We start from the raw sequence: 23,385 nt of genomic DNA on the forward strand, positions 1-23,385 counted from the left end.
GGTGTTGGTACCCTGATTTGGGTTGTATAGGCCTCCAGGGCCTGATCCTTCAGCGGTAAGATAGGCCTTGGCCAGCTTTCCTCATCAGGGTGTGGTTAGGGTGAGCACAGCACAGCTCAGCCCAGCTCCCTAGCTAGCTGCCCTAACCCTACTTTTGTTTTCTTTTGTTTTGAAACAAGGTCTCACTCTGTCACCCAGGCTGGAGCGCAGTGGCGCAATCTCAGCTCACTGCAGCCTCCACCTGCCAGCCTCACACGATCCTCCCACCTCAGCCTTCTGAGTAGCTGGGACTACAAGTGTGCATCACCACCTCGAGCTAAGGTTTGTATTTTTTGGTTGAGGTAGGGTTTCGCCATGTTGCCGGGGCTGGTCTTGAACTCCTGAGCTCAAGCTATCTGCCTGCCTTGACCTCCCAAAGTGATGGGATTACAGGTGTGAGCCACTGTGCCTGGCCCCCTCACCCCAATTTAATGCTCCAATCGAGGCCACAGGGGAGGCATAGAGTAGCCGAGTGGTTAAGAGGTTCATCTCAGACCGGAGTCTGCCAGACTTAAACCCTACCTCTCCCGTTTATTAGCTCCATGGCCCTAGATGAGTTCTCTGCTGTCAGCGTCCCCGTTTCCTCATCTGTAAGGTGGACATCATTATAGTGCCTGGGGAGTAAGTATTCATAAAAGAACTCAGGGGCCGGGTTGCGGTGGCTCACGTCTGTAATCCCAGGACTTTGGGAGGCCAAGGTCTGGGCATTACAAGGTCAGGAGTTGGAGACCATCCTGGCTAACAAGTGAAATCCTGTCTCTACTAGAAATACAAAAAATTCGCCAGGCGTGGGGGCGGGCGCCTGTAGTCGCAGCTACTCAGGAGGCTGTGGCAGGAGAATCGCTTGAACCCGGGAAGCACAGGTTGCAGTGAGCTGAGGTCGCGCCACTGCACTCCAGCCTGGTGTCTGGTGGCGGAGTGAGACTCTGTCTCAAACAAATAAATAAATAAAATGAAATGAAATAAGGACTCAGAAGGGGACCTGTCATGTGGTCAGCACGACACAAGCGTTTGTCAAATTAAAATATCTAACACTGTCAGGCTCCAAGCCTACTTCCCAAAATGGTTCTGATCATTTCTTTCTCTCTTAGAAGTAAGCAATGTGGATAAAAATTGTCCCCACCCCAGCCCTGGGCGCCATTTGTCGAGAGGGAAGATGAGGCTGGATAGAGCCTAGTTTTGCCTGCAATGACATTCCTCCCTCCTGGTCCCAGGACCCCAGAAGATCATCACTACCAGAAAACACACCAACCTTTGCCCTGGTACAGCCAGAGGCCCAGAGGGTGCAGAGGTGGTGACAGAGGGAGACCTTATTTTAAAAACAAAACCAAACAGGGGTTAGGGCAGCCAGCTGGGGAGCCGGGATGTGCTGTGCTCACCCTAAGCACACTCTGACGAAGAAAGCTGCCCAAGTCTCCTCTCTTAACAGTTGAAGGATCAGGCCCTGGAGGCCTATACAATCCACGTGAAATCTCTTTCCAGGGTTCCCAGGAGCTGAGACAGATGCCCATTTGAGCCTGATCTTCCTGAAGGTCTTTGCGAAGCCCACCTCCCAAGACTCCCCTTGAAGGGCGGAACTGGTTTTTCTGGGTCCCCACATTGCTTAGGGAAACAGGTTCTTCTAGCTCCCCATTGGCCCTTTTGTGCTTACTCTGAGAAGCCAGGTCAGGCCACTGTGTCAGGCTTAGCCCAGAGAGAGTGGGGTGGAGGAGGCGGAGGGTATAACCCGGCTGGGTCCTCTCCACACAGGCTCTCAGGCAAGCTCCCTGGGGTAGCAGCTCCTTGAGGCCCCAGGAACATGGCTGTCCCGTGGCTGGTGCTGCTCTTGGCGTTGCCTATCTTTTTCCTGGGAGCCTTTGTCTGGGCTGTCTTTGAGCACTTCCTCACCACAGATGTCCCCGCCACCATGCAACAGCGTGCCAAGTTGAGAGCCCTGCATTGCGGATTCCTGTATGTGCTCACTTTGGTGAGTTCACTCTCGGGCCATATCATAACCCGCGGGCGGTTTCTCTCGTTCTCAGTACCTTTCCCTCTCTTCCTCTTTCCCTTCCCTTCGGACTCCCTCAACATACACTTGCCTCTTCTGTATCTGCTGTTCCGTTTTCCTCCTCCGCTCTGTTCCTTCCCCGTTCCCATAGCCGGCCTCCCTCCCTGCCTGCGTTTTTCCCTTTCTTTCTTCCTCTCTCCTGCTCTAACTCCCTTCCTTTCTCTCTTCAGCATCAAACCTTTACTGAGTGCCAGTCACTGGGCTCTTTTCTGAGAATTCGAAAACCATTTCAGACCTAGTCCCAGCCTTCCATGGGCTTGTGACCCGACAGGGCCCTGCACCTCCTTCAGCCACAACATCTTTCAGCCTCGGTGCACTGACTTGCCTACAAGTTGTTTCTGTTCTATTTTATTTTATCGAGACAGGCTCTTGCTCTGTTGCCCAGGCTGGAATGCAGTGGTGCAATCACGGCTCAATGCACCTTAACCTCCTGGGCTCAAGCGATCCTTTCCATCTCAGCGTCCCAAGTAAGCTAGCTGGGACTACAGGTGTTCACCACCATGCCTGGCTAATTTTCGTACTTTTAGTGGAGACAGAGTTTTGCTCTGTTGCCCAGACTGCTCCAGAACGCCTGAGCTCAAGCAATGTGCCCACCTTGGCCTCCCAAAGTCTAGGAATGACACGCGAGAGCCGCCGTACCTGCCTCACAGGTGTTTTCTCCTTGTTAATCTCTGTGAGCTCAGTCCCACTCACAACACCTGGCATCCGGTAGGTGCTGACTGTTTGTTGATACAGTCAGACATGAATTTACGTAGGATTTCCGAGTGGCCGAGCCAGCTAGGCTCTGAGCCGGGATTCGGGGCTGGGGGTTTGGCAGGGCTCAGCCCACTCCCGGAGTTGCAGTGGATTTGAAAACAATGGTTTGGCATCTTGCTTGTGGCAGGCAACCTGAGTTAACCCCATGTCCCAACGGCGGGTGGAGTCAAACAGCTCCTGCCGATTACAGGGCAGCTGTGGAGGAGGATGGGGAGGCCAAGCTTAATTGACAGGAGGGCTTAGGGATAAGGAACAGAGACTCCAGCCAGACTGCCTCAGTGTGTGTGGTGTGTCCCGGGGTGTGTCCTGAGTGTGTGTGGCTGTGTCCAGCTCTGCCACTCACTCGCTGTGTGGTCCCGCACCATTTACTTACCCTCTCTGTGTCTCAGTTTCCTCATCTGGGAGGGTTCATGTGTTGAGAGATGTTTAGTGAGTTCATAAAATATGTTTCTGAGCTGCCGGAATTGTTCCCTATGAGTAACTAACATTCTCTAAAAGAGAAATTGTCTTTCATTGAGACAGGGTCTTGCTCTGTTGCCAGGCTGGAATGCATTGGTACGACCGTGGCTCAGAGCAGCCTTAACCTCCCCGGGCTCAAGCGATCCTTTCCATCTCAGCCCCAGGCTGGTCTAGAACTCCCAGGCTCAAGTGATCTTGTCTTGAAATCGTCTTTTAGAGAATGTTTGTTACCCATGGGGAAATTTACAGAAATGAATGAGTTCAGTTCGCAATGGCAGAAATGCTGTTGCCTCAAGGAGGCAGGCCGAGGCCGTAGGAAGTACTCTTGTCTCTCTCATTTGGAGAACGGAATCAGCCTGGAATTAGGCCGACTCATGGCAGTGGCTGCAATCCATATGAAATTACTGGCTCGGTTAGGGCCCAAGGATTTAAAACAAGGGTCTAAGATATTCAAGTAGCCCAGAGACATTAAGATTTTTCTAACCTTCAGTGTTTCTCCTCCAAAGTAGCCCACAAGCTGAGCATCTACTGTGACAGCAGCTACAGGCCGCTCACAGGAGACTCTGAGATGGGTCTGCAGCGGCTGAAAGGGTGGATTTGGCTTGTGACGTCCTCTCTTGATCCCTCCAGCCCTGGGCCCTCCGGGGCACACTGCCCATCATGGGGTGACGATGGTGAGGATGAAGACATCCAGTAGTGAATGTTCATTCATTTCCAGAGGACAGGTAGACATCACAGGAACAAGAATTTTGGGGAGGACAAGGAAAAAGCTAAAAAGAGTCTACGGCCAGGAAATTAAGAGCTTTGTTTTGGTATCAGACTACCCTGGGTCTGAGCTCTGAAGCCTTACTCGCTTTGTGGACTCATGATTTTGTGCCTTTATTTTCTTCTCTGAAAAATGAATTTTTTTTTTTTTTTCTGAAACAGTCTGTCACCCAGGCTGGAGTGCAGTGACGTAAACACCACTCACTCAGCCTCCCACCTCCTGGGCTCAAGTGATCCTCCAACCTCAGCCTCCCAGGTAGCTGGGACCACAGGTGTGCACCATCACATCACGCCTGGCTAATTTTTTGATATTTTGTACAGATGGGGTCTTGCTATGTTGCCAAGGCTAATCTTAAACTCCTGGATTCAAGCAATCCTCTTGCCTTGGCCTCCCAAAGTGCTCGGATTACAGGGATGAACCACGGTTCACGGCCCAGGGGAGGCCTTGTATAGGGTGATGTGGGGATTAAATGAGAAAGCATCAAATATGCACAGTACAGTGCCAGGTGCTTAGAAAGGCTCAATAAAAGTCGAGTATTCATAGTATGCTTATCAAGTCCCTGAAGGCAAAGATGTAGCATTTCTTGAAGTTATTATAGATTTAAGAGTTGCTACGAATGATTTCAGCCTTACTAAAATATATAGAGTAATCTAACAAACACTACTGCTTTTCTTTTTCTTTTCTTTCTTTCTTTCTTTTTTTTTTTTTTTGGTTTTTTGAGACAGGGTCTCAGTCTGTCACCAGCCAGGCTGAAGTGCAGTGGCACAATCATGGCTTACTGCAGCCTCCACCTCCGGGGCTCAAGTGATCCTCCCACCTCAACGTCCTGAGTACCTAGGCACCGGCCACCATGCCCACGTAACTTTTTTTTTTGCATTTTTTGGTAGAGATGGGGTTTCGCCATGTTGCCCAGGCTGGTCTTGAACTCCTGGGCTCAAGAGATCTGCCTGCCTTGGCCTCCCAAACTGTTAGGATTACAGATGTGAGCCACTGCACCTGGTCTCTATAGCTTTTCTTTTAAAGGGCAAATGATGCAGTATTTGTCAAGGAGTTTCAACAGCTATCTAAAATTCTGAACCTCAGATATTTATTTTCTGTAGAGATGGGGTTTCTCCATATTGTCCAGGCTGGTCTTGAACTCCTAGGCTCAAGGGAGGAAAATGGTCCCATGTGAACATGACCCTTGAGCCTGGATATGAAAGTCAGTTTGGTGTCCACCTACCTGCTGGACAGGTAAGAAAGGCTTCCAGGAAACAAAGGAAGGCATGGAGAAGCCCTTAGTGTGTAGGTGAACAGGGCAAACAGCTGGGGAGATCAGAGCTGGAGTCAGCCTGTCCCAGCAACAGGTGCCATGACCTCAGGGAGCTCATAGCTGAGCAGATGAAGGTTCATGCTGGCACACATAGAGGTCTGGGGTTTTCAGATGTGAGTCAGGTAATGGAAAAAGCAGGTGACCTCCACCTTGCAGATCAACTCGTTCTCCAACCAAAGCAAGGAAATCATTATTTTGCTTGGAGTGCCTTTCGGGGAACCCCTTCATGGAGGGAATCGATTGGGGTAGTCTGTCGGACCTTGGACAAGACCCAGTGGGTGCAAGCAAGAGAAAGGGTGGGGCTTGCACTGGCCAGAACCCACTGGGGAGACACTCAATGGAGGTGGTCAGATCCCAACCTCACACCTCATCTTTGCACCATACACACCATGCTTCTGATTTTGTAGACAAGGGAAATTGAAGCTCAGAGACAGTAATGCCCAAGGCTTTTCAGTTAACTGGAGTTGGGTTCAGACTTGAGCTTGGATAGGCTAGGCTCCAGAACCCAAGCTCGTTCTCCTTCAGCAGTTGAGAACACAAAATTTGTATCTTACTTGTTGAACAACCCTGGGCAAGGAACTTGATCTTGCCATGCCCTAAGTTCCCGATTTGTAAAATGGAGCTGGTGATTGTGCTTGACTTAGAAGGTTACTGAGTTTAATCAAGTCAACGATTCATGCCACTTGGGGCAGTACTGGCACATTGTAAATGTCTAATAAGTATCAGCTGTTCTTATTTTTTTCTTTCTTATCATCCCTTGCTGTTTTCTTTATGACAAAGATGCTCTCCAAATGTGAAGTCTGTGGGAGAGATTATCCAGAATGGCTGAAATGTACTTAGTATGCAAAATACGACACCTTGTAACTACATTTCATGAAAAATTCAGATGTTGACTTGTTTATAATTAGAGTGGCCATGTTAATTTAAAAACACATTATTCCCTTGACCTGAGCCCACAACAGACATCCCTAATGAATCACATTGCTCTTTTTAGTTGAACACGGACACAGTTAGGAATCCTTCCTAATGTGGAAGGAGAATGTGTTGATGCAGGTGAGGAACTGCCTTTGCATCCCAGGCTGGAGAGAGGCCAGCATAGAGCTATAGAGAGAGAGGTTGCTGGTCAGTTGCCTTGGACAATTGGCATCGCTAAGTCAGTGGCTTCTTCCCACTCAGCCCCAAACTAGGCTATCCTTTGGCAAATTCACACCATTATTCAATCAAAAGCCTTTGGGAAGAAAGGTTGGAAAACCCAGCCCCCTACCTGGACACAATCCAGAGTCCACTGATTCCTGATGAGCCTCCTTTACCTGCAGGAGGCAGGTGAGAAACTGTGAAAACGTTCTAACAATTCTAAGTGTCGGGGAATCTATCATCCGGATTTTAACTTCTTCTAATGTATGGCTTTCTTTCATGACTTCCAATAGGGGAACATACTTGAGAAGCTGGGAATTTGCTCCATGCCCAAATTTGTCCGTTTTTTACATGATAGCATGAGAATTAAAAAGGACCCTGAACTTATAGTGACTGACCTGCATTTTGGGACGATACCTGTGAGGCTGTTCCAGCCCAAGGCAGCATCCTCCAGACTCCGGCGAGGCATCATCTTCTACCATGGAGGGGGCTCAGTATTTGGGAGCCCAGGTAAGTGGCTTCCCTGTGGCTTTGTAGAGGTCGGGCCTCATATGCATGCGTAGCCGAGTTCATGCCTCCCGCAAGAACCCGTCTGCAGTAGCTCAAAGGAATCCGTTGTTGGAATTTTTTTGTAAGGTTAATAGCCCAGACTAAGGGCTTTGGGCTCAGGTCAGTAGATGGTGTGGAGCCTACATGGGAAACCTTTTCCTTTCTATAATATGATAGTCTCGGTCAAGATGGGGACAGCAGCATCATGGTGGGGCTGCCACAGAGGCTGTTGACACCTCTCTCCCCTTTCTGCTCACAGTCTGCCCTGTCTCATGTTAGTGATCCCAAACCCATGTATTTCCCTCTAGCTCTGCAGTGTCGCTATCACCCAGGGCCCCATTGGTGCTTCCCTGTCCCCTTGCACCCAGCCTCCCAGCCACTGGTCTCCCTGGTTCGCCTCTCGATCCTCACATCTGGTCCCCACCCAGAAGGATTTTTTTTTTTTTTTTTTTTTTTTTTTTGAGATGAAGTCTCGATCTGTCACCCAGGCTGGAGGGAGTAGTGTAATGGCATGATCATGGCTCACTGAAACCTCTGCCTCCCAGGTTCAAGCGATTCTCCTGCCTCAATCTCCTGAGTAGGTGGGATTACAGGCGCTCGCCACCATGCCCAGCTAATTTTTGTATTTTTAGTAGAGATGGCGTTTCACCATATTGGCCAGGCTAGTCTTGAACTCCTGACCTCATGATCCACCCACCTCGGCCTCCCAAAGTACTGGGATTACAGACATGAGCCACCGCACCCAGTCTTCTGCAGCTATTTCAATAGTTTCCTTTTGCTAGTTGTGTGAAACTGCTCTCCGGAATTTTCTGTTCTTCTGCTACCACCCTGTGTAATTCCTATCTCATTTTTTTTTTCCCTTAGAGATTTCTGTCTCTTATACTTAGGAGTTGACGAGGGAGGAGGTCAGTCTTCAGTATCTATTTCCTGCTGACTGAGGTGTCAGCCCCGCCTAGTGTGGGCTTGGCAATCTCTGGATGCCTCATATACGGGTCTCAAGGGTGAGTCATCAGGAGGATCTGAATCCAAGGCAGGGATTGGTTGGAATCCTGCAGGACCATCCTTTTGACATGGAACTGTTGTAATTTATTAGGTTGGTGCAAAAGTAATTGCCGTTTTTGCCATAAAAGGCGAAAACCATTTGCGCCAACCTAATAGAAGAAATAAACTTTAGAAGAAAATTAAACAAGCAAGGACCCAAGATTGGAAGTAATAAGACAGCTATTAAAAGTCCCAGGAAAGGTAGGACTCATGTCACACTTGGTCGGTATCCCTGGATGGAACCCCAGGTGGTTTCAGCAGTGAGGTAATTGAAATGATACAGCCGGCTGGGTGCGGTGGCTCACGCCTGTAATCCCAGAACTTTGGGAGGCCGAGGTGGGCGGATCACCGGAGTCAGGAGTTAGAGACCAGCCTGATCAACATGGAGAAATCCCATCACTACTAAAAATATAAAAAAATTAGCTGAGCGTGGTGGCTCATGCCTGTAATCCCAGCTACTTGGGAGGCTGAGACAGGAGAATCGCTTGAACATGGGAGGTGGAGGTGGTGAGCTGAGATTGTGCCATTGCACTCCAGCCTGGGAAATGAGAGCAAAAACTCCATAAAAAAAAAAAAAAAAAAAAAAAAAAAAGAAAGAAAGAAAGAAAAAAGAAAGAAAAAGAAAGAGCCAGGCACGGTGGCTCATGCCTGCAATCCAAGCACTTTGGAGGCCAAGGTGGGCAGATCACCTGAGGTCAGGAGTTTAAGACCAGCCTGACCAACATGGTGAAACCCCATCTTTAAAAAAAAAATTGAAAAAAGAAAGAAAAGAAATGGTATAGCCAGATAGCCTGCTGGTAGAACTTTGAACCAGCTGTTCCACTAATCTTGAATTGTTAATAGAAGAACGACAGTATGGTTTGTTACCGCACAAACTCCTCCGAGTGGTTTATGCTCTGGTCCTCTTAGGGGATTGTACAATGGCTTAGTAGTGAGCTTAAATCCTGGGATCCAAGTCCTGTAAGATCTTGGCGTAGCCAGGAAAGTTCTAAGTTGCTTCTTTGTTTGTGGAGGTCCCGCCTTCGAGATCGCCTCCTTTCATTTGACGGACAAGACCTGGTTCCCTGGGCTTAGTGTGTGCCCTGGGTATTTTATTTCAGGTTTAGAAATCTGGGCCTTGGATGAAGAGAACTCATACCCTCTTTCTCCCAGAAAGTTTAGGACCTGAATGGCATTCTTCTCTGCGTCCTCTTTAGTGGGACTGCGTACAAGAATAAATTCCACACATCAGAGTATCCCCCCGTTTCTAGCTCTAGCTCCCTTAATTCTCGTGCCAGGACATTACACGTGAGTGCCACCCCCTAAGCACAGAGGCAGTACCGTCCAGGTGTGCCGGTGGTAAATAGTAGTAGTTCCAGAATTGGGCCACTCAAAAACACACAAATACTGAGAGTCAGGTGCAAAGAGCCACAAACGAAATCATCCATAAGATCTAATACCATAAACCAGTTGGTGTCTCCCAGTATTTGGGTAAATATGGTATAAGGATTTACACTATAGGATGTAAGAGAATTATGGTCTTATTAATGGCTTATAAGTCTTTTTTTTTTTTTTTTTTTTTTGAGACAGAGTTTTGCTCTTGTTGCTCAGGCTGGAGTGCAATGGCATGATCTCGGCTCACCGCAACCTCTGCCCCCTGGGTTCAAGCGATTCTCCTGTCTCAGCCTTCCAAGTAGCTGGGATTACAGGCACCTGCCACCCTTCCCAGCTAATTTTTTGTATTTTTAGTAGAGATGGGGTTTTCGCCGTGTTGACCAGGCTGGTCTCGAACTTCAGACCTCAGGTGATGCACCCGCCTCGGCCTCCCAAAGTGCTGGGATTACAGCTCTGAGCCACCGCACTTGGCCAATGGCTTGTATGTTGAACTAGACAGGAGTCTCACTTTGGTTTTTGGACAGGGAGGACAGGTATATTACAAGGAGGTCAACCTGGAATGAGGAGGCCATGTTTTCACAGCTTCTCAATTAGAGGTTGCAATCCTTGCCTGGCTGCTTCTTTGAGAGGATACTGATGCTTATGTGGGGAATTATTTTTGACTTTTAAAGAGAGGATCACTGACTGAGCACGTATTGCTTTGCCAGGGTTTCTGATTTCTTGGTTTCATACTTGTGGGTCTACCTGAGACCTTATTTCGGTGTGTGTGTGGGGTCTCCTGTTTTTCTGAGGCTGGCTTAGAAATAATAAGCATTGCCAATAAGGAGGGCTTTCCGGGGCCTGATACACTTAAAGCGGATTTGTTTATTGGGATGATTAGACAGTCTCATCCCAATAAACGAATGGGACATTCTGGCGTAACTGGAAACTCATGAGTTACTATATAGTGTCCTAGCCTGCAGCTCAGGGGTAAAGTAAAGCGCTTTGATTTTGGTGTGTCATCAACACCAGTGACACTGTAGCTGTTGGAGGGTAAGGGCTCAGGGTAGCTGTTTAGGGGAGAGTAAGTGGTCCCTGAGTCAATTAAGAAGTTAATATTCAGCGGACTCGGTGGCTCACGCCTGTCATCCCAGCACTTTGGGAGGTGGAGGCTGGCAGACCAATTGAGGTCGGGAGTTTGAGACCAGCCTGGCCAACATGGAGAAACCCCGTCTCTACTAAAAATACAAAATTAGCCAGGTGTGGTGGCACATGCCTGTACTCCCAGCTACTCTGGAGGCTGAGGCAGGAGAATTGCCTGAACCCAGGAGGCGGAGGTTGCAGTGAGCCGAGACTGCGCCATTGCACTCCAGCCTGGGTGACAAGAGCAAAACTCCATCTCAAAAAAAAAAAAAAAAAAAAAAGAAAGAAAGAAAGGAAAGAAAAGAACAAATGGAAATTTATATTCTTACCAGCCATGTCAAGAGCCACTGAGGCTCCTCAGCTGTGATGACATGATTTGGTGGGAGCTGCCAGGAACCTCAGGCCTCTTTAGTTCTCGGTTGTGGCCACTATGGCATTGGGTGTCCTCCTCTCCCTTCGGAGCTCCGGCAATCCCTTTTCCAGTGGCCCTTCCACGTGCAGTGAGGACAGGGTCTTGGTAGGCTCCCTGGCTGGGCAGTCCTTGCCCCAGCGTCCTGGCTTTTCACACGTGAAGCAGCAACCGTTGCCCGCACGTTTGCTGTTAGGCCCGTTTGGCCCATGGCTGAAGCCTCCCTCTGGATGACTGATTTTGCAGGGCACTGCTTACACTGCCACAATGGCAGCTGTCATTCGGGCCTGCTGTTCGTCCCACTGTTTGCCACGCTGGGTCTTTTCAACCTCTTCAGCCCTGTCCCTATTATTGAATATCCCAAAAACCACATCAAACATTTGATTAGCAGGCATTTGGAGTCCCAAAGCCAATTTCTGTAATTTTCTCCTGATGTTGGGCACTGGCTGGCTAATAAAGGGTTCTGATCGGCCGGGCGCAGTGGCTCACACCTGTAATCCCAGCACTTTGGGAAGCCGAGGCGGGCAGATCACCTGAGGTCAAGAGTTAGAGACCAGCCTGACCCACACGGAGAAACCCCGTCTCTACTAAAAACACAAAAAAATTGGCCAGGCGTGGTGATGCATGCCTGTAAGCCCAGCTACTTGGGAAGCTGAGGCAGGAGAATCACTTGAACCCAGGAGGTGGAGGTTGGGTGAGCTGAGATCGCGCCACTGCACTCCAGCCTGGGCAACAAGAGCGAGATTGCATCTCAAAAAAAAAAAAAAAAAAAAAAAAAAAGATTGGTTCTGTTAAAAAGCCATGAAGGCCTGTATATATGGTATTTCAGTCCATTTCTCCTGGCATTTATGAAAAAATCCTAATTGCAAGATGGTATTACAATTTACGGTTTCATTCTCTGGCTATTGTACCCTATTTTCCAACTTACGTTGGGGCCAAATGGTGTTATAGAAAGAATTGAGTTTCTCCTGAGCCCATCAAGTTTAAAATTATTCCAGTTTTTAAGAATGCGTCTCAAAGGGGAGTTGGCAGAGAAAAAGAGTTACCCATGACCTTGACTCGTCCTTGGCATGGCTTGAGAGAGAAGGGAAAAATAACAGGATGGTTCCCTCATAGACGGACTGGTCCTGGCATTTTACGAAATGCCCCTTGTGATCAGCCAGCTCCATGGCCATGCCCGGGAGACGGGCGTCCCAGTTCCCTTGGCTGGTGCCTCAGCGTCCAGGTATCCCTGGAGTCTCAGTGTTGCCCGGACATCCATGGCCCCTGGGGCTTTGGGAATGGGAAGGTAGAGACGGGCAAGTTTGCCGATATCCATCTGAACGTTTATCACAGGTAACACTTGGGAGTAGAGATGATTCAGCATGCCCCAAAACAGGGACCGTGAAGGGACCCCTTGGCGTTCCAGAGGACAGTCTCTAAGGGACCTATCCTGCTGTGTCTAAAGAGTTCACTGAGCTTTCGTGCGAAGTAGGTGGAAGAATCATGAGAAGATAAAAATCAAAACAGTAGGGTTTAAAGAAAGACAAGGAGAAAACGGTTCCCAACCAGGGTCAGTGTCTTGGCACAGCTGGTCCCTTGGGAAAACAGAAGCCCCCCCCCCCCCTTCCCAGGAAAAAGTGATAGTGCTCCTTGGAAACCACCCAGCCACTGTCTGCTCTGGGTTTTTACCCCACCACCCTCATGAGGCTTATGTCTGGGAGGATCATGTGCCTCAAAGCTACTCAGTGTAAGTCTGGGCATGGTAGCTTATGCCTAGAATCCCAGCACTTTGGGAGGTTGAGGCAGGTGGACTGCTTGAGCTGAAAAGTTCAAGACCAGCCCTGGCAACATGGTGAAACCCCTTTTCTACAAAAAGTACAAAAGTCAGCTGGATAGGGGGTGGTGCATGCCCGTAGTCCCAGCTACTCGGGAGGACTGTTTGAGCCCAGAAGGTGTGGATTACAGCGAGCTGAGATTACACCGCCGCACTCCGGCCTGGGTAACAGAGAAAGTCTGTCTCCAAAAAAAAAAAAAAAAAAAAGCTGCTCTGTGTAGGTGGAAAATTTTCCATCTCTGCTTGTCACCCATCAGAATGAGTTGGGTTTTTCAGCTTGAGGGAGTAGTGGGGAGGCCGACTGTAGTCAGCACCCAGAAACAAGGAAGGAAGTAGCAGTAATTCCAGAGAACCAGAGGACTCCAACCAAGGTTGGAGTGGGACTTACCGATTGCCAGTGGTTCTAATATGAGGGTGATGGTGTTCCTGGCTGGGTCACCACAAAGATGATGATACAGGTGGGCTGGGGGAGGTCCCCAAACACCAGTGGGTCGTCGACCCTTGCTAATGTTCAGGCTCTTGACACCATCATGAGAATGAATTCAAGGATGAGTCAGAAAATAATGAAAGTATGGAGTTTTTTGGGGAAAAGCATATAGTCAAGAGTACAGGTGGACTCAAGAGAGACATGTGCAGGGGGGTTTGGGGCTGCTACCTTTAAAGGTTTCTTTAACCAACGAGTGGAAAATTCATGACAATTCCCGGAAAAAGGTGGTGTTTTCTCGGAACTGTGGTGGCACCCATTTGTACACAAAATATGGGTGTTTCAGAACTGTCATGGTCCTGATGGTTGTGTGTTTAGTGTGTTGGTGAGCATAGGAGGAGGTCCTAGGAGAGACTCGGATCCAATCCACTGCCATCATGGGTCTAGTCGGTCTTAGCCAGCTTGGTCCACACCCAGGCTGTTCAAGGGTTTATCAGTCTCTAGCTCTGCAGCGATTTCAAGTTTCCCTTTGCGCATTGTGCGAAACTGCTGCCTGGAATTGCTTTCCTTTTCTTCTTTTCTTTTCCTATTCTCTTTTTTCTTTCGTCCTCCTCCGTCACCCAGGCTGGAGTGCAGTGGGGCGATCTTGGCTCACTTCCACTCCACCTCCTGGGTTCAAGCGATGCTTGTGTCTCAGCCTCCCGAGTAGCTGGGATTACAGGCATGTGCTACCATGCTGGGCTAATTTTTGTATTTTTAGTAGAGATGGGGTTTCGCTGTGTTGGCCAGGCTGGTCTTGAAATCCTGACCTCAGGTGATCCGCCCACCTTGGCTTCCCAAAGTGCTGGGATTACAGGTGTAAGCCACCGCAGCCAGCCTAGAATTTTCTATTCTCCTGCAAGCAACCTGTTATTCTTGTCTCAGCTTCCCTGGACATCGTATCTAAGAACTCTCCCTGCTGACGCTGCTGCCCTGCCCTGCACTGCTGTCTCCACCCCCGCTTCATCCTTGTTAATTTTCTTTTCTTTTCTTTTCTTTCTTTCTTTTTTTTTTTTTTGAGACGGAGTTTCACTCTTGTTACCCAGGCTGGAGTGCAATGGCGCGATCTCGGCTCACCGCAACTTCCACCTCCTGGGTTCAGGCAATTCTCCTGCCTCAGCCTCCTGAGTAGCTGGGATTACAGGCACGCGCCACCATGCCCAGCTAATTTTTAGTATTTTTTAGTAGAGACGGGGTTTCACCATGTTGACCAGGATGGTCTCGATCTCTTGACCTCGTGATCCACCCGCCTCGGCCTCCCAAAGTGCTGGGATTACAGGCTTGAGCCACCGCGCCCGGCCCATCCTTGTTAATTTTCTCTGGGCACTTGTCACAGTCGAGCTCGTTTTGTTCCTTCACGGCTTTCCTTATTTAGTACTTGACTCCCCCACTAAAAATGAAGACTGCAGGAAGTTTTGTTTGTTGCTAGATCCTCAGTGCCTGTTGTTTTCATTTTTTGAACTGAATGAATGAATGCACGAATAAATAGATGGATGGATGGGGGAATAAGTGGACGAAAGGATGGGCTTGCGAAGGAACCGATGGATATGGATGTATGGACGGACGCATGGACACACGGGAGAAAAATCTGCCCATAGGAAAAGGCGGGCTGCTCCCGGTACATAACTTCCCCGAGATTAGGATGTGCTGCCACCTGGTGGTGGAAGTGACCATGGCCATTCTCTAGCTGGATCTGTTGTCATGGGAACAGAACCCAGTTCCTGGCCTCATGGACCTGACAGTCCCCTGAGGGAGCTGGACGCTGAAGCTACTGCAGATCGTGATAACACAGGTGGCATGGAGAATGGCTCACAGCATCATTCCGATTTAGCTCTTCTCATCGGAGAAGTCAGACTTGAGCTCAGGCCCAATGGATGAGGAGGATCTTGCCCCGAGGAAGCCGGAGAAGAGCCTTCTAAGTTTAGGGCCGGGGCTAGAGGGAGGCACTTGCTTCAGGCTCCAAATTGAAAGGATGCCAAAACATTCATTCATCAAGATAGGTAATATTTTAATGCAATGTTTGAAAAAACTAAATATTAATGCCAAACAATTATGATGAACCAAATGGCAAAATGTATATACAGGCAGGGCCGAACAGGGCAGAGCAAGTGGGTAAGCAAAAAGCAGAAGCCTGTATATATATATATACTTTTTTTTTTTTTTTTTTTGAGACGGAGTTTCGCTCTTGTTACCCAGGCTGGAGTGCAATGGCACCATCTCGGCTCACTGCAACCTCCGCCTCCTGGGTTCAGGTAATTCTCCTGCCTCAGCCTCCCGAGTAGCTGGGACTACAGGCACGCGCCACCATGTCCAGCTAATTTTTGTATTTAGTAGAGACCGGGTTTCACCTTGTTGACCAGGATGGCCTCGATTTCTTGACCTCGTGATCCATCCGCCTCGGCCTCCCAAAGTGCTGGGATTATAGGCTTGAGCCACCGCGCCTGGCCTATATATAATATTTTAAGGACAGGTCTTGCTCTGTCACCCAGGCTAGAGTGCAGTGGCGTGATCACAGCTCACTGCAACTTCCAACTCCTGGGCTCAAGTGATCTCCCTACTTCAGCCTCCCAAGTAGCTGGGACATAGGCATCCACCACCACCCGGTAATTATTTATTGATTTGTTTGTTTGCTTGTTTTGAGACAGGGTCTCACACTTGTCGAGGCTGGAATGCAGTGATGCAGTTATGGCTCACTGCAGCCTCAACCTCCTGGGCTCAGGTGATCCTCCTGCCTCAGCCTCCCGAGTAGCTGGCACCACAGACATGTGCCACCATGCCTGACTAATTTTTAAATTATTTGTAAAGACGGGGTCTCCCTGTGTTGCCCAGGCTAGTCTTGAACTCCTGGGCTCAAGTGATCCCCCCACCTTGGCCTTCCAAAGTGTTATGATTACAGGAGTGAGCCACTGTGCCTGGCCTAATTATTTTTATAGAGATGGAGTCTTGCTATATTGCCCAGGCTGGTCTCAAACTCATGGGCTCAAGTGAGCCTCTTGCCTTGGCCTCCCAAAGTGCCGGGATTACAGATGTGAGCCATTGCACCCAGCCAGGCCTATGGAAAATTTTGATATTTTGTTCATCATTCAATTTTTTGGCATTAATTCTGATTTCTTTTTTTTTTCTTTTTGAGACAGAGACTCACTCAGTCTCCCAGGTTGGAGTGCAATGGCGCCATCTCGGCTCACTGCAACCTCCGTCTCCCGGGTTCAAGCGATCCTCCTGCCTCAGTCTCCCAAGTAACTGGGATTACAGGCACTCACCACCATGCCCAGCTGATTTTTGTATTTTTAGTAAAGACAGGGTTTCACCCATATTGGCCAGGCTTGTCTCAAACTCCTGACTTCATGATCTGCCTGCCTCAGCCTCCAAAAGTGCTGGGATTACAGGTGTAAGCCAGGGCACCAGTATTTTTAAACAGCTCATCAGATGACTGCAATGTGCAGCTGGGACTGAGACCTGCTAATATGGAAACTTCACCTTAGGGGCTCCGACTGGATTTAGACCCCTCTGTGCCTCTGGCTGCACTCAGAACCATTGTCACCTTCCTCAAAGAGCATTATTGAAGCATGCACCCACTTCAGCAACCTCCCCAAACCCTGGAATTGCCTGGTGTGATTTAAAGAATCCTAATGCCTGAGCTTCCACCCTAGAGAATCTGATCCATTTGGTTTGAGGTTTAGCCTGGGCCGGAGGACCTGCAAAAACTCCCCAGTACCTCAGTGTATGGCTGAAGTTGAGAATGACTCAATTAGAAAGAAGTGTATTTGGCACTGATTCTGTGCCCACCACTGTGCCAGTAAATTCTGTGTCCTCGTATTAATGAACCTGCCTCTGAGACTTCATATGCACCACTCCACTAATAGAAATGCCCCATCCAAGCACTGTTTATTTCCTGATCAATATCAATATATAGTTACTGTTAATACCCCAGGGCAGGCAGGCCTAACTTCTCTTGGTTTCGTCCACGTCTGATCACTAAGATTTCCAGGTTCCTGGTTTCCTCTACTGTAAAATAAATGTTGCAGAAAGTGAGCCCCAAGGTGCATTTGAGCCCCAACATTCAGGAGGTTGGGGACAGATGTCTGATTTGGCCTGGCTTATTGTCTCTGCCCAGGCAGAGCCAGCCAGAGTCACTTCAGAGGAGGCAAGAGCACAAACAGAGAGAGGAAGCCACATCCCGCAGCAAGACGGTCAGCTGGCTCTTCCTGGGGGCTGTGGCGAGAGGATCTGGGCCCTACTCATGGGCTGCTACTCTGACTGTGTTTGTCTTGCAGATTGTCACCATGGCCTGTGTAATCATCTGGCCCGGGAGACTGACTCTGTACTTCTGATGATTGGGTGAGTTGCTGGAGACAGCTGGTGGGTTTCACGGGGGTGAGAGGAGACAGGGTAAGTTTGTGGGTGATTTGTAGATCAGAGATGCCCTGACTCCCAAGAGGCACCTCTTGGACACACATCCACAGAGACAGGCGCAGGAGTGCTCAAAAGAGCAAAAACCTGGAAACAACTCGCAGGCCGGTGAGCAGGAGCATGCTGAATAAACCGCAGTACGGTGACTATTCTATCCCATAACTACGGAGATGTTACGGAATGTTACATAGCCATTTAAATAAATGAACTAGAAAGGTATGCCATATTGCAAATGAATCTTAGTAGTATGAAACTCAGTGAAAAATTTTCAAAAAATTACGTAAAGCCCAATACTCATTTTGCAAAGGTAAACACGTTAAAACCAAAAGAATACTTTTGAGGAATCCACGTAGACATGATAAGACAATGTAACATAGAAAGAAAAAATGATAGAAACGGGATTCAGGGTAACCCTTTGTTAAGTTGGGGAAGAAGCAGAATGGGACGGTGGTGGGGTCGGCGAAGGTGAAGGTCGTTTTCTGGCTGTTGTTTGGGGTGACGGTTCTGCTTATTGCATTGTCGAAAACTAATTAAGCTTCTGGTCCTGCAGAGACTAGTGCTGAGAGTCTCTTAAGATACAACCCTGGTCCAGTAAAAACAAAAGGGAGATGAGGGCATCTTTAGAGTGGATGGAGAGGGCAGTAGGGGCTCCTCACTTGGATTCTGGTTTTTGGCCCACGAGATCTCACGTCACTGGGAAAGAGTTTAGAGAAGGCCAGTGAGAGAAATTAAAATCTGCCTTTTTAGATTCTACCTCTACAATGAACCTCCTCAAACAGTAGCTGCCCCTAGGCTTTGGTAGACAGAACAGCTGTGTGGCTTAAATAAAGTCACTTAGCATCTCTGGTCCTCCCTGATGAGACTGAGGAAGCCAGCACTTTCTAATATTCATCCACATACCTCCCAGGTAGCTTATCACTGTGTCTGAAATTCTACCATGAAAGTCTATGTCACCAAAGGCCTTTGTGATAATAAAAAGATCCCTTGAACAGGTAGCACATAAAGGTATCAATAAGCACCTGCATTAATACCTTGTAGGAAATTGCTTAGGATACCATTATCCCAGGTGCTTAGAAAGACCTGGTGCATGGGCCAGGGCAGTTTTGATACAGTGGCTGATGGAGTGGCATGCACAGATAAGGGCTTCAAGGAGGCTGCAGGGGGACAGTAGCTGGGAGGAGACTCCCTGAGAGACACTGAAGGAAGGAAGATGTCTAAAGCCTGGATGGGACTCCCTACCCAAGCGCCTGGAGAAGATGGGTCTTTTGACCGTTGATTCTGTGAAGCCTTTACCTCAGGTGGGTTTCTTAATTTGGGCTGCTATGCCAAATTTCCATAGATGGGTCAGTTTAAACACATTGATTTTTCACAGTTTTGGAGGCTGGAAGTCCAGGATCAGGGTGTCAAGCATGGTCCGGCTCTAGTGAAGACCCTTTTCCAGGCTGTAGACTGCCACCTTCTCCTTGTATCCAAACGTGGCAGAAGGAGAAGCCAGAGCACTCTCTAAAGCCTCCTTCGTAAGGGCACTAATCCTGTTCACGAGGGGTGCACCCTCATGGCCCGGTCACTTTCCTAACACCCTCACATTGCAGTGTAGGATTTCAACATGGGAATTTGGGGGGTGGGGGTGGACACACACATTCAGTCCATCACAGTGCGCAAGAGAGGAGTGCAGGGAGGCACAGGAGAATTTCTGCCTCTTTCTGGAAGGTCAGAGATTTTGCTGACAGAAAGTACCTAATATTTGTTATCCCCTTCATCATGTTGCAGCTGTATATTCAACATTTGGTGAGGAATATTCACTTCTAGAAATGGAAAAATGAAAGCTGAGGTTTGTGCTCATGGCTGCCAGGTGCAGGGGTCACCTCCCTGCAAGGACCCTCTAAGAAGCATGTGTTTTGCCTGAGCTTTCGTGGGAACCTGTCTTGTTAACATAGATAGTTTATTATTATTACTATTATTATTATTATTTTGAGACGGAATTTCCGTCTTGTCACCCAGGCTAAAGTGCAATGGTGCTATCTCAGCTCACTGCAACCTCTGCCTCCTCCTGGGTTCAAGCAATTCTCTTGCCTCAGCCTCCCAAGTAGCTGGGATTACACGCATGCGCCACCATGACCGGCTAATTTTGTATTTTTAGTAGAGACGGAGTTTCTCCGTGTTGGTCAAGCTGGTCTGAAACTCAGACTTAGGTGATTCACCTGCCTCGGCCTCCCAAAGTGCTGGGATAACAGGCATGAGCCATTGCACCCGGCCCAACATGGACAGATTTATCAACATATTGACCATCTAGGAAATGGGCAATAGCATTATTGGGCAATGTTTCCTAGATGGGCGCTATATTATGCTGCAGTCACCCAAACTCTATTTTGAAAGATGAAGCTTTAAAGTAACTTTTAAAGGAAACAAAATTTAAGGTCTAATAGAAGGCAGTGGTTTTCAAACTGGTTCCCTTGAACCCTAGGGTTCCCTGTGATGTCTCAGAGACAACTATGGAGGTCAAAGAAGAATGAGAGAGGGAGGGCTTAGGTTCCTTACACTTGGGCAAAACCAGAACAATCGCATTTGTTTATTTTATATGGCGGGGCTCGTATATCATTTTTTTCTACTCAGAAAAAAATAATTTTATTGTTTTAAGTTGAAAGCTACTAAAGTGTAATTTTTCCTTATGAGCTTCTTCCAAATTCAATGCAATAATTCGAATATACCTTTTCGATGTTTTCTTTTCTTTCTTTTCTTCTTTTTTGAGACGGAGTCTCACTCTGTTGCCCAGGCTGGAGCGCAGTGGCACAATCTCACCCTCCGCCTCTTGGGTTCAAGCGATTCTCCTGCTCAGTGTCTCGAGTACATGGGATTACAGGCCCCCACCACCACAACCAGCTGGTTTTTTATTTTCTCTGTCCTTGACTTTCTTTGAGGAGACATACTTTGGAAACCAAACCTTAGGATATTTAAGACCAACTTCCTAGTGTTCTTCATCAGCCACTGGCACCTGGGTCTTCTGCAGCATGAGCTGTGTGTCTCCGGGCTAGCTTTCTGTCTCGACACGGCACCTTCAGAACAGTTCCAGCCCCTCTCGCCTTCCACACTGGAGTGCAGGGTACGGTCACAGCACACTGCAGCCTCAACCTTCTGAGCTCAAGCAGTCCTCCTGCTTCAGCCTCCCGAGTAGCTGGGACGACAGGTGTGAGCCACCATATATGCCTGCTCAAATTTTTAATTCGATTTTTGATTTAAAAAATTCTGGCTGGGTGCAGTGGCTCACGCCTGTAATCCCAGCACTTTGGGGGACTGAGGTGGGTGGATCATGAGGTCAAGAGATTGAGACCACCCTAGCCAACATGGTGAAATCCCATCTTTACTAAAAATACAAAAAAAATTAGCTGGGCGTGAAGGCGTGCGGCTGTAGTCCCAGCTACTCGTGAGGCTGAGGCAGGAGTATCGCTTGAACCTAGGAGGTGGAGGTTGTGATGAGCCGAGATGACACCATTGCACTCCAGCCTGGCAACAGAGCAAGACTCCATCTCAAAAAAAAAAAAAGTCTGCCTGAAAGTAACATCCCCTTGGCCTTAGTGTCCTCTCCCCCTTTCTCTGCAGACGTGTAGTGGGACTGGCAGTGGTGTTGTTTGCATTTTTTTTTTCAGCTATTGCTGGTTGTTTTGCTCCAGAAGCAAATAGCTTCAATGAAAGCAAAGTTGCATCATCTCATAGGGAGTTTACAGGAAGCAGACAGAGCACAGGCTCGGAGTAGAAAATCCTGGACTGTGAGTCTAGGCAGGTCCTTCATATGCTCATAGGGAGACAATGGGGATCAAATCCTTACTTCATAGGGTTATTCTGAGGATTTAATTAGATACGGTCCTGTAAGGAGGGTTGAGGACTCTGTTGAAACAGCTCCCTGGCCACACTCCACACTGGCCTACCGTGGCTCCCTGCTTGCTTTCTAGGTACCGCATGGTTCCTGACCACCATTCCCCTGCCATTTTCCACGACTGCCTGAATGCCTCTGTTTACTTCCTGAAGGCTCTGGAAACCTATGGGGTGGACCCCTCCAGGGTTGTGGTCTGCGGAGAAAGCATTGGAGGCGCAATGGCGGCCATCATCACCCAGGCCCTGGTGGGTAGATCAGATCTTCCCCGGATCCGGGCTCAGGTCCTGATCTACCCGGCTGTCCAGACATTCTGTTTGCAGTTACCATCCTTTCAGCAGAACCAAAATGTCCCGTTCCTTTCCCGGAAGTTCATGGTGACCGTTCTGTGTTACTATCTGGCCATTGACCTCTCCTGGCGCGATGCCATTTTGAACGGCAGCTGTGTACCCCCGGATGTCTGGAGGAAGTATGAGAAGTGGCTCAGCCCTGACAACATCCCCAAGAAATTTAAGAAAAGAGGCTTCCAACCCTGGTCTCCGGGCCCTTTTAATGAAGCTGCCTATCTAGAAACCAAACATACGCTGGATGTAGAGAATTCTCCCCTGCTAGCAGATGATGAGATCATCGCTCAGCTTCCCGAGGCTTTCCTGGTGAGTTGTGAGAATGACATACTCCGTGATGACAGCTTACTCTATAAGAAGCGCTTGGAGGACCAGGGGGTCCGTGTGACGTGGTACCACCTGGAGGATGGTTTTCACGGATCCCTTATCTTTTTTGATAAGAAGGCTTTCTCTTTCCCATGTTCCCTGAAGATTGTGAACGCTGTAGTCAATTATGTAAAGGGCATATGATAGTAACCCTGGAGGCCCGGGGAGGAAGGGGTAAGTATGGACTCTACCAGAAACTGGGTGCTTTAGTGAGCTCTACTTTATTGACTGAAGCGGTGCTACGCCAATGCTTGGGTCAGCTGGGAAGGGTGAGAAGGAAGCTAACGGTCCTGCCTAGTGTTCAAGAAAATCCCAATTCTGTGTGTTTCCTTTTGTCACTAACAGTGTCCAGTTCCAGATCTAGCAGCATTCTTTAGCATTCCATTCAGGTGAAATAAATATCAAAAGAAGCAAAATGGCCTTAAAAATTTCTCAAAGCCCTAACATATAAGATCTGTGCAGAATAAATGCCAACAACTGGTCATGCTGTCAGCGGTGAATCTATACCCATGATGACAAAACATTGCTCGGGGCTGTGGAGCCTGTTGGAGGAGGGCGCACTTAATTGTTCCTGTGGTCAAAGGTCACTGGTCAAATCCCAACTTTGATTGGTTCCAGCTAGTCTGAGAAATGCTGTTGCAATGAAATTCTACCCTTGACACAGCCACCCTTGGGCTGGACTAAATGAAGATCTCAGAGGGGATTGTGGGAAAGAGAGGAACAGAGAAAGAGGCAGGAGGAAAGGAACAGAAGAAAAGGGTGGGCTCTGGGGAGCTGTGAGCTTTGCCTGGGCTCAAGTCTTTCATCTGAGTTTCAAAAACAGACCACTGGCTACTAACAGACAGGCTCACCAAGTCAGGATGTCTTGGGAACCTCTGGGTGCCATCTGGAATATAAAAAATGCCTTTCCTGCATCCTGGCCAACATGGTGAAACTCCATCTCTACTAAAAATGCAAAAATTAGCTGGGTGTGGTGGCATTCACCTGTAATCCCAGCTACTCAGGAGGCTGAGGCAGGAGAATTCCTTGAACCTGGGAGACAGAGGTTGCAGTGAGCCAAAATCATGCCACTGCACTCCAGCCTTGGCCACAGAGTGAGACTCCGTCTCA

General features: G+C 48.5%; 1 protein-coding gene across 2 annotated transcripts; it reads left to right on the forward strand.

Annotated features, from left to right (window-relative positions):
* The first annotated feature begins 696 nt into the window (after positions 1-696).
* On the forward strand, positions 697-22,757 carry AADACL4 (arylacetamide deacetylase like 4). 2 transcript variants are annotated; one of them, XM_003936010.4, is made up of 4 exons: positions 697-2,005; positions 6,807-7,023; positions 17,562-17,625; positions 21,645-22,757. In XM_003936010.4, exons 1-4 carry the CDS (start codon positions 1,838-1,840, stop codon positions 22,417-22,419), a joined length of 1,224 nt encoding a protein of 407 aa, XP_003936059.2. In that variant the 5' UTR covers positions 697-1,837; the 3' UTR covers positions 22,420-22,757. The 2 variants fall into 2 exon arrangements, with proteins under 2 accessions (XP_003936059.2, XP_074236184.1); XM_074380083.1 differs by lacking the exon at positions 697-2,005 and adding an exon at positions 2,021-6,702.
* Positions 22,758-23,385: the final 628 nt, after the last annotated feature.

The sequence above is a fragment of the Saimiri boliviensis genome, chromosome 11 (genome assembly GCF_048565385.1).
Source record: "Saimiri boliviensis isolate mSaiBol1 chromosome 11, mSaiBol1.pri, whole genome shotgun sequence".
Lineage (NCBI taxonomy): Eukaryota > Metazoa > Chordata > Mammalia > Primates > Cebidae > Saimiri > Saimiri boliviensis.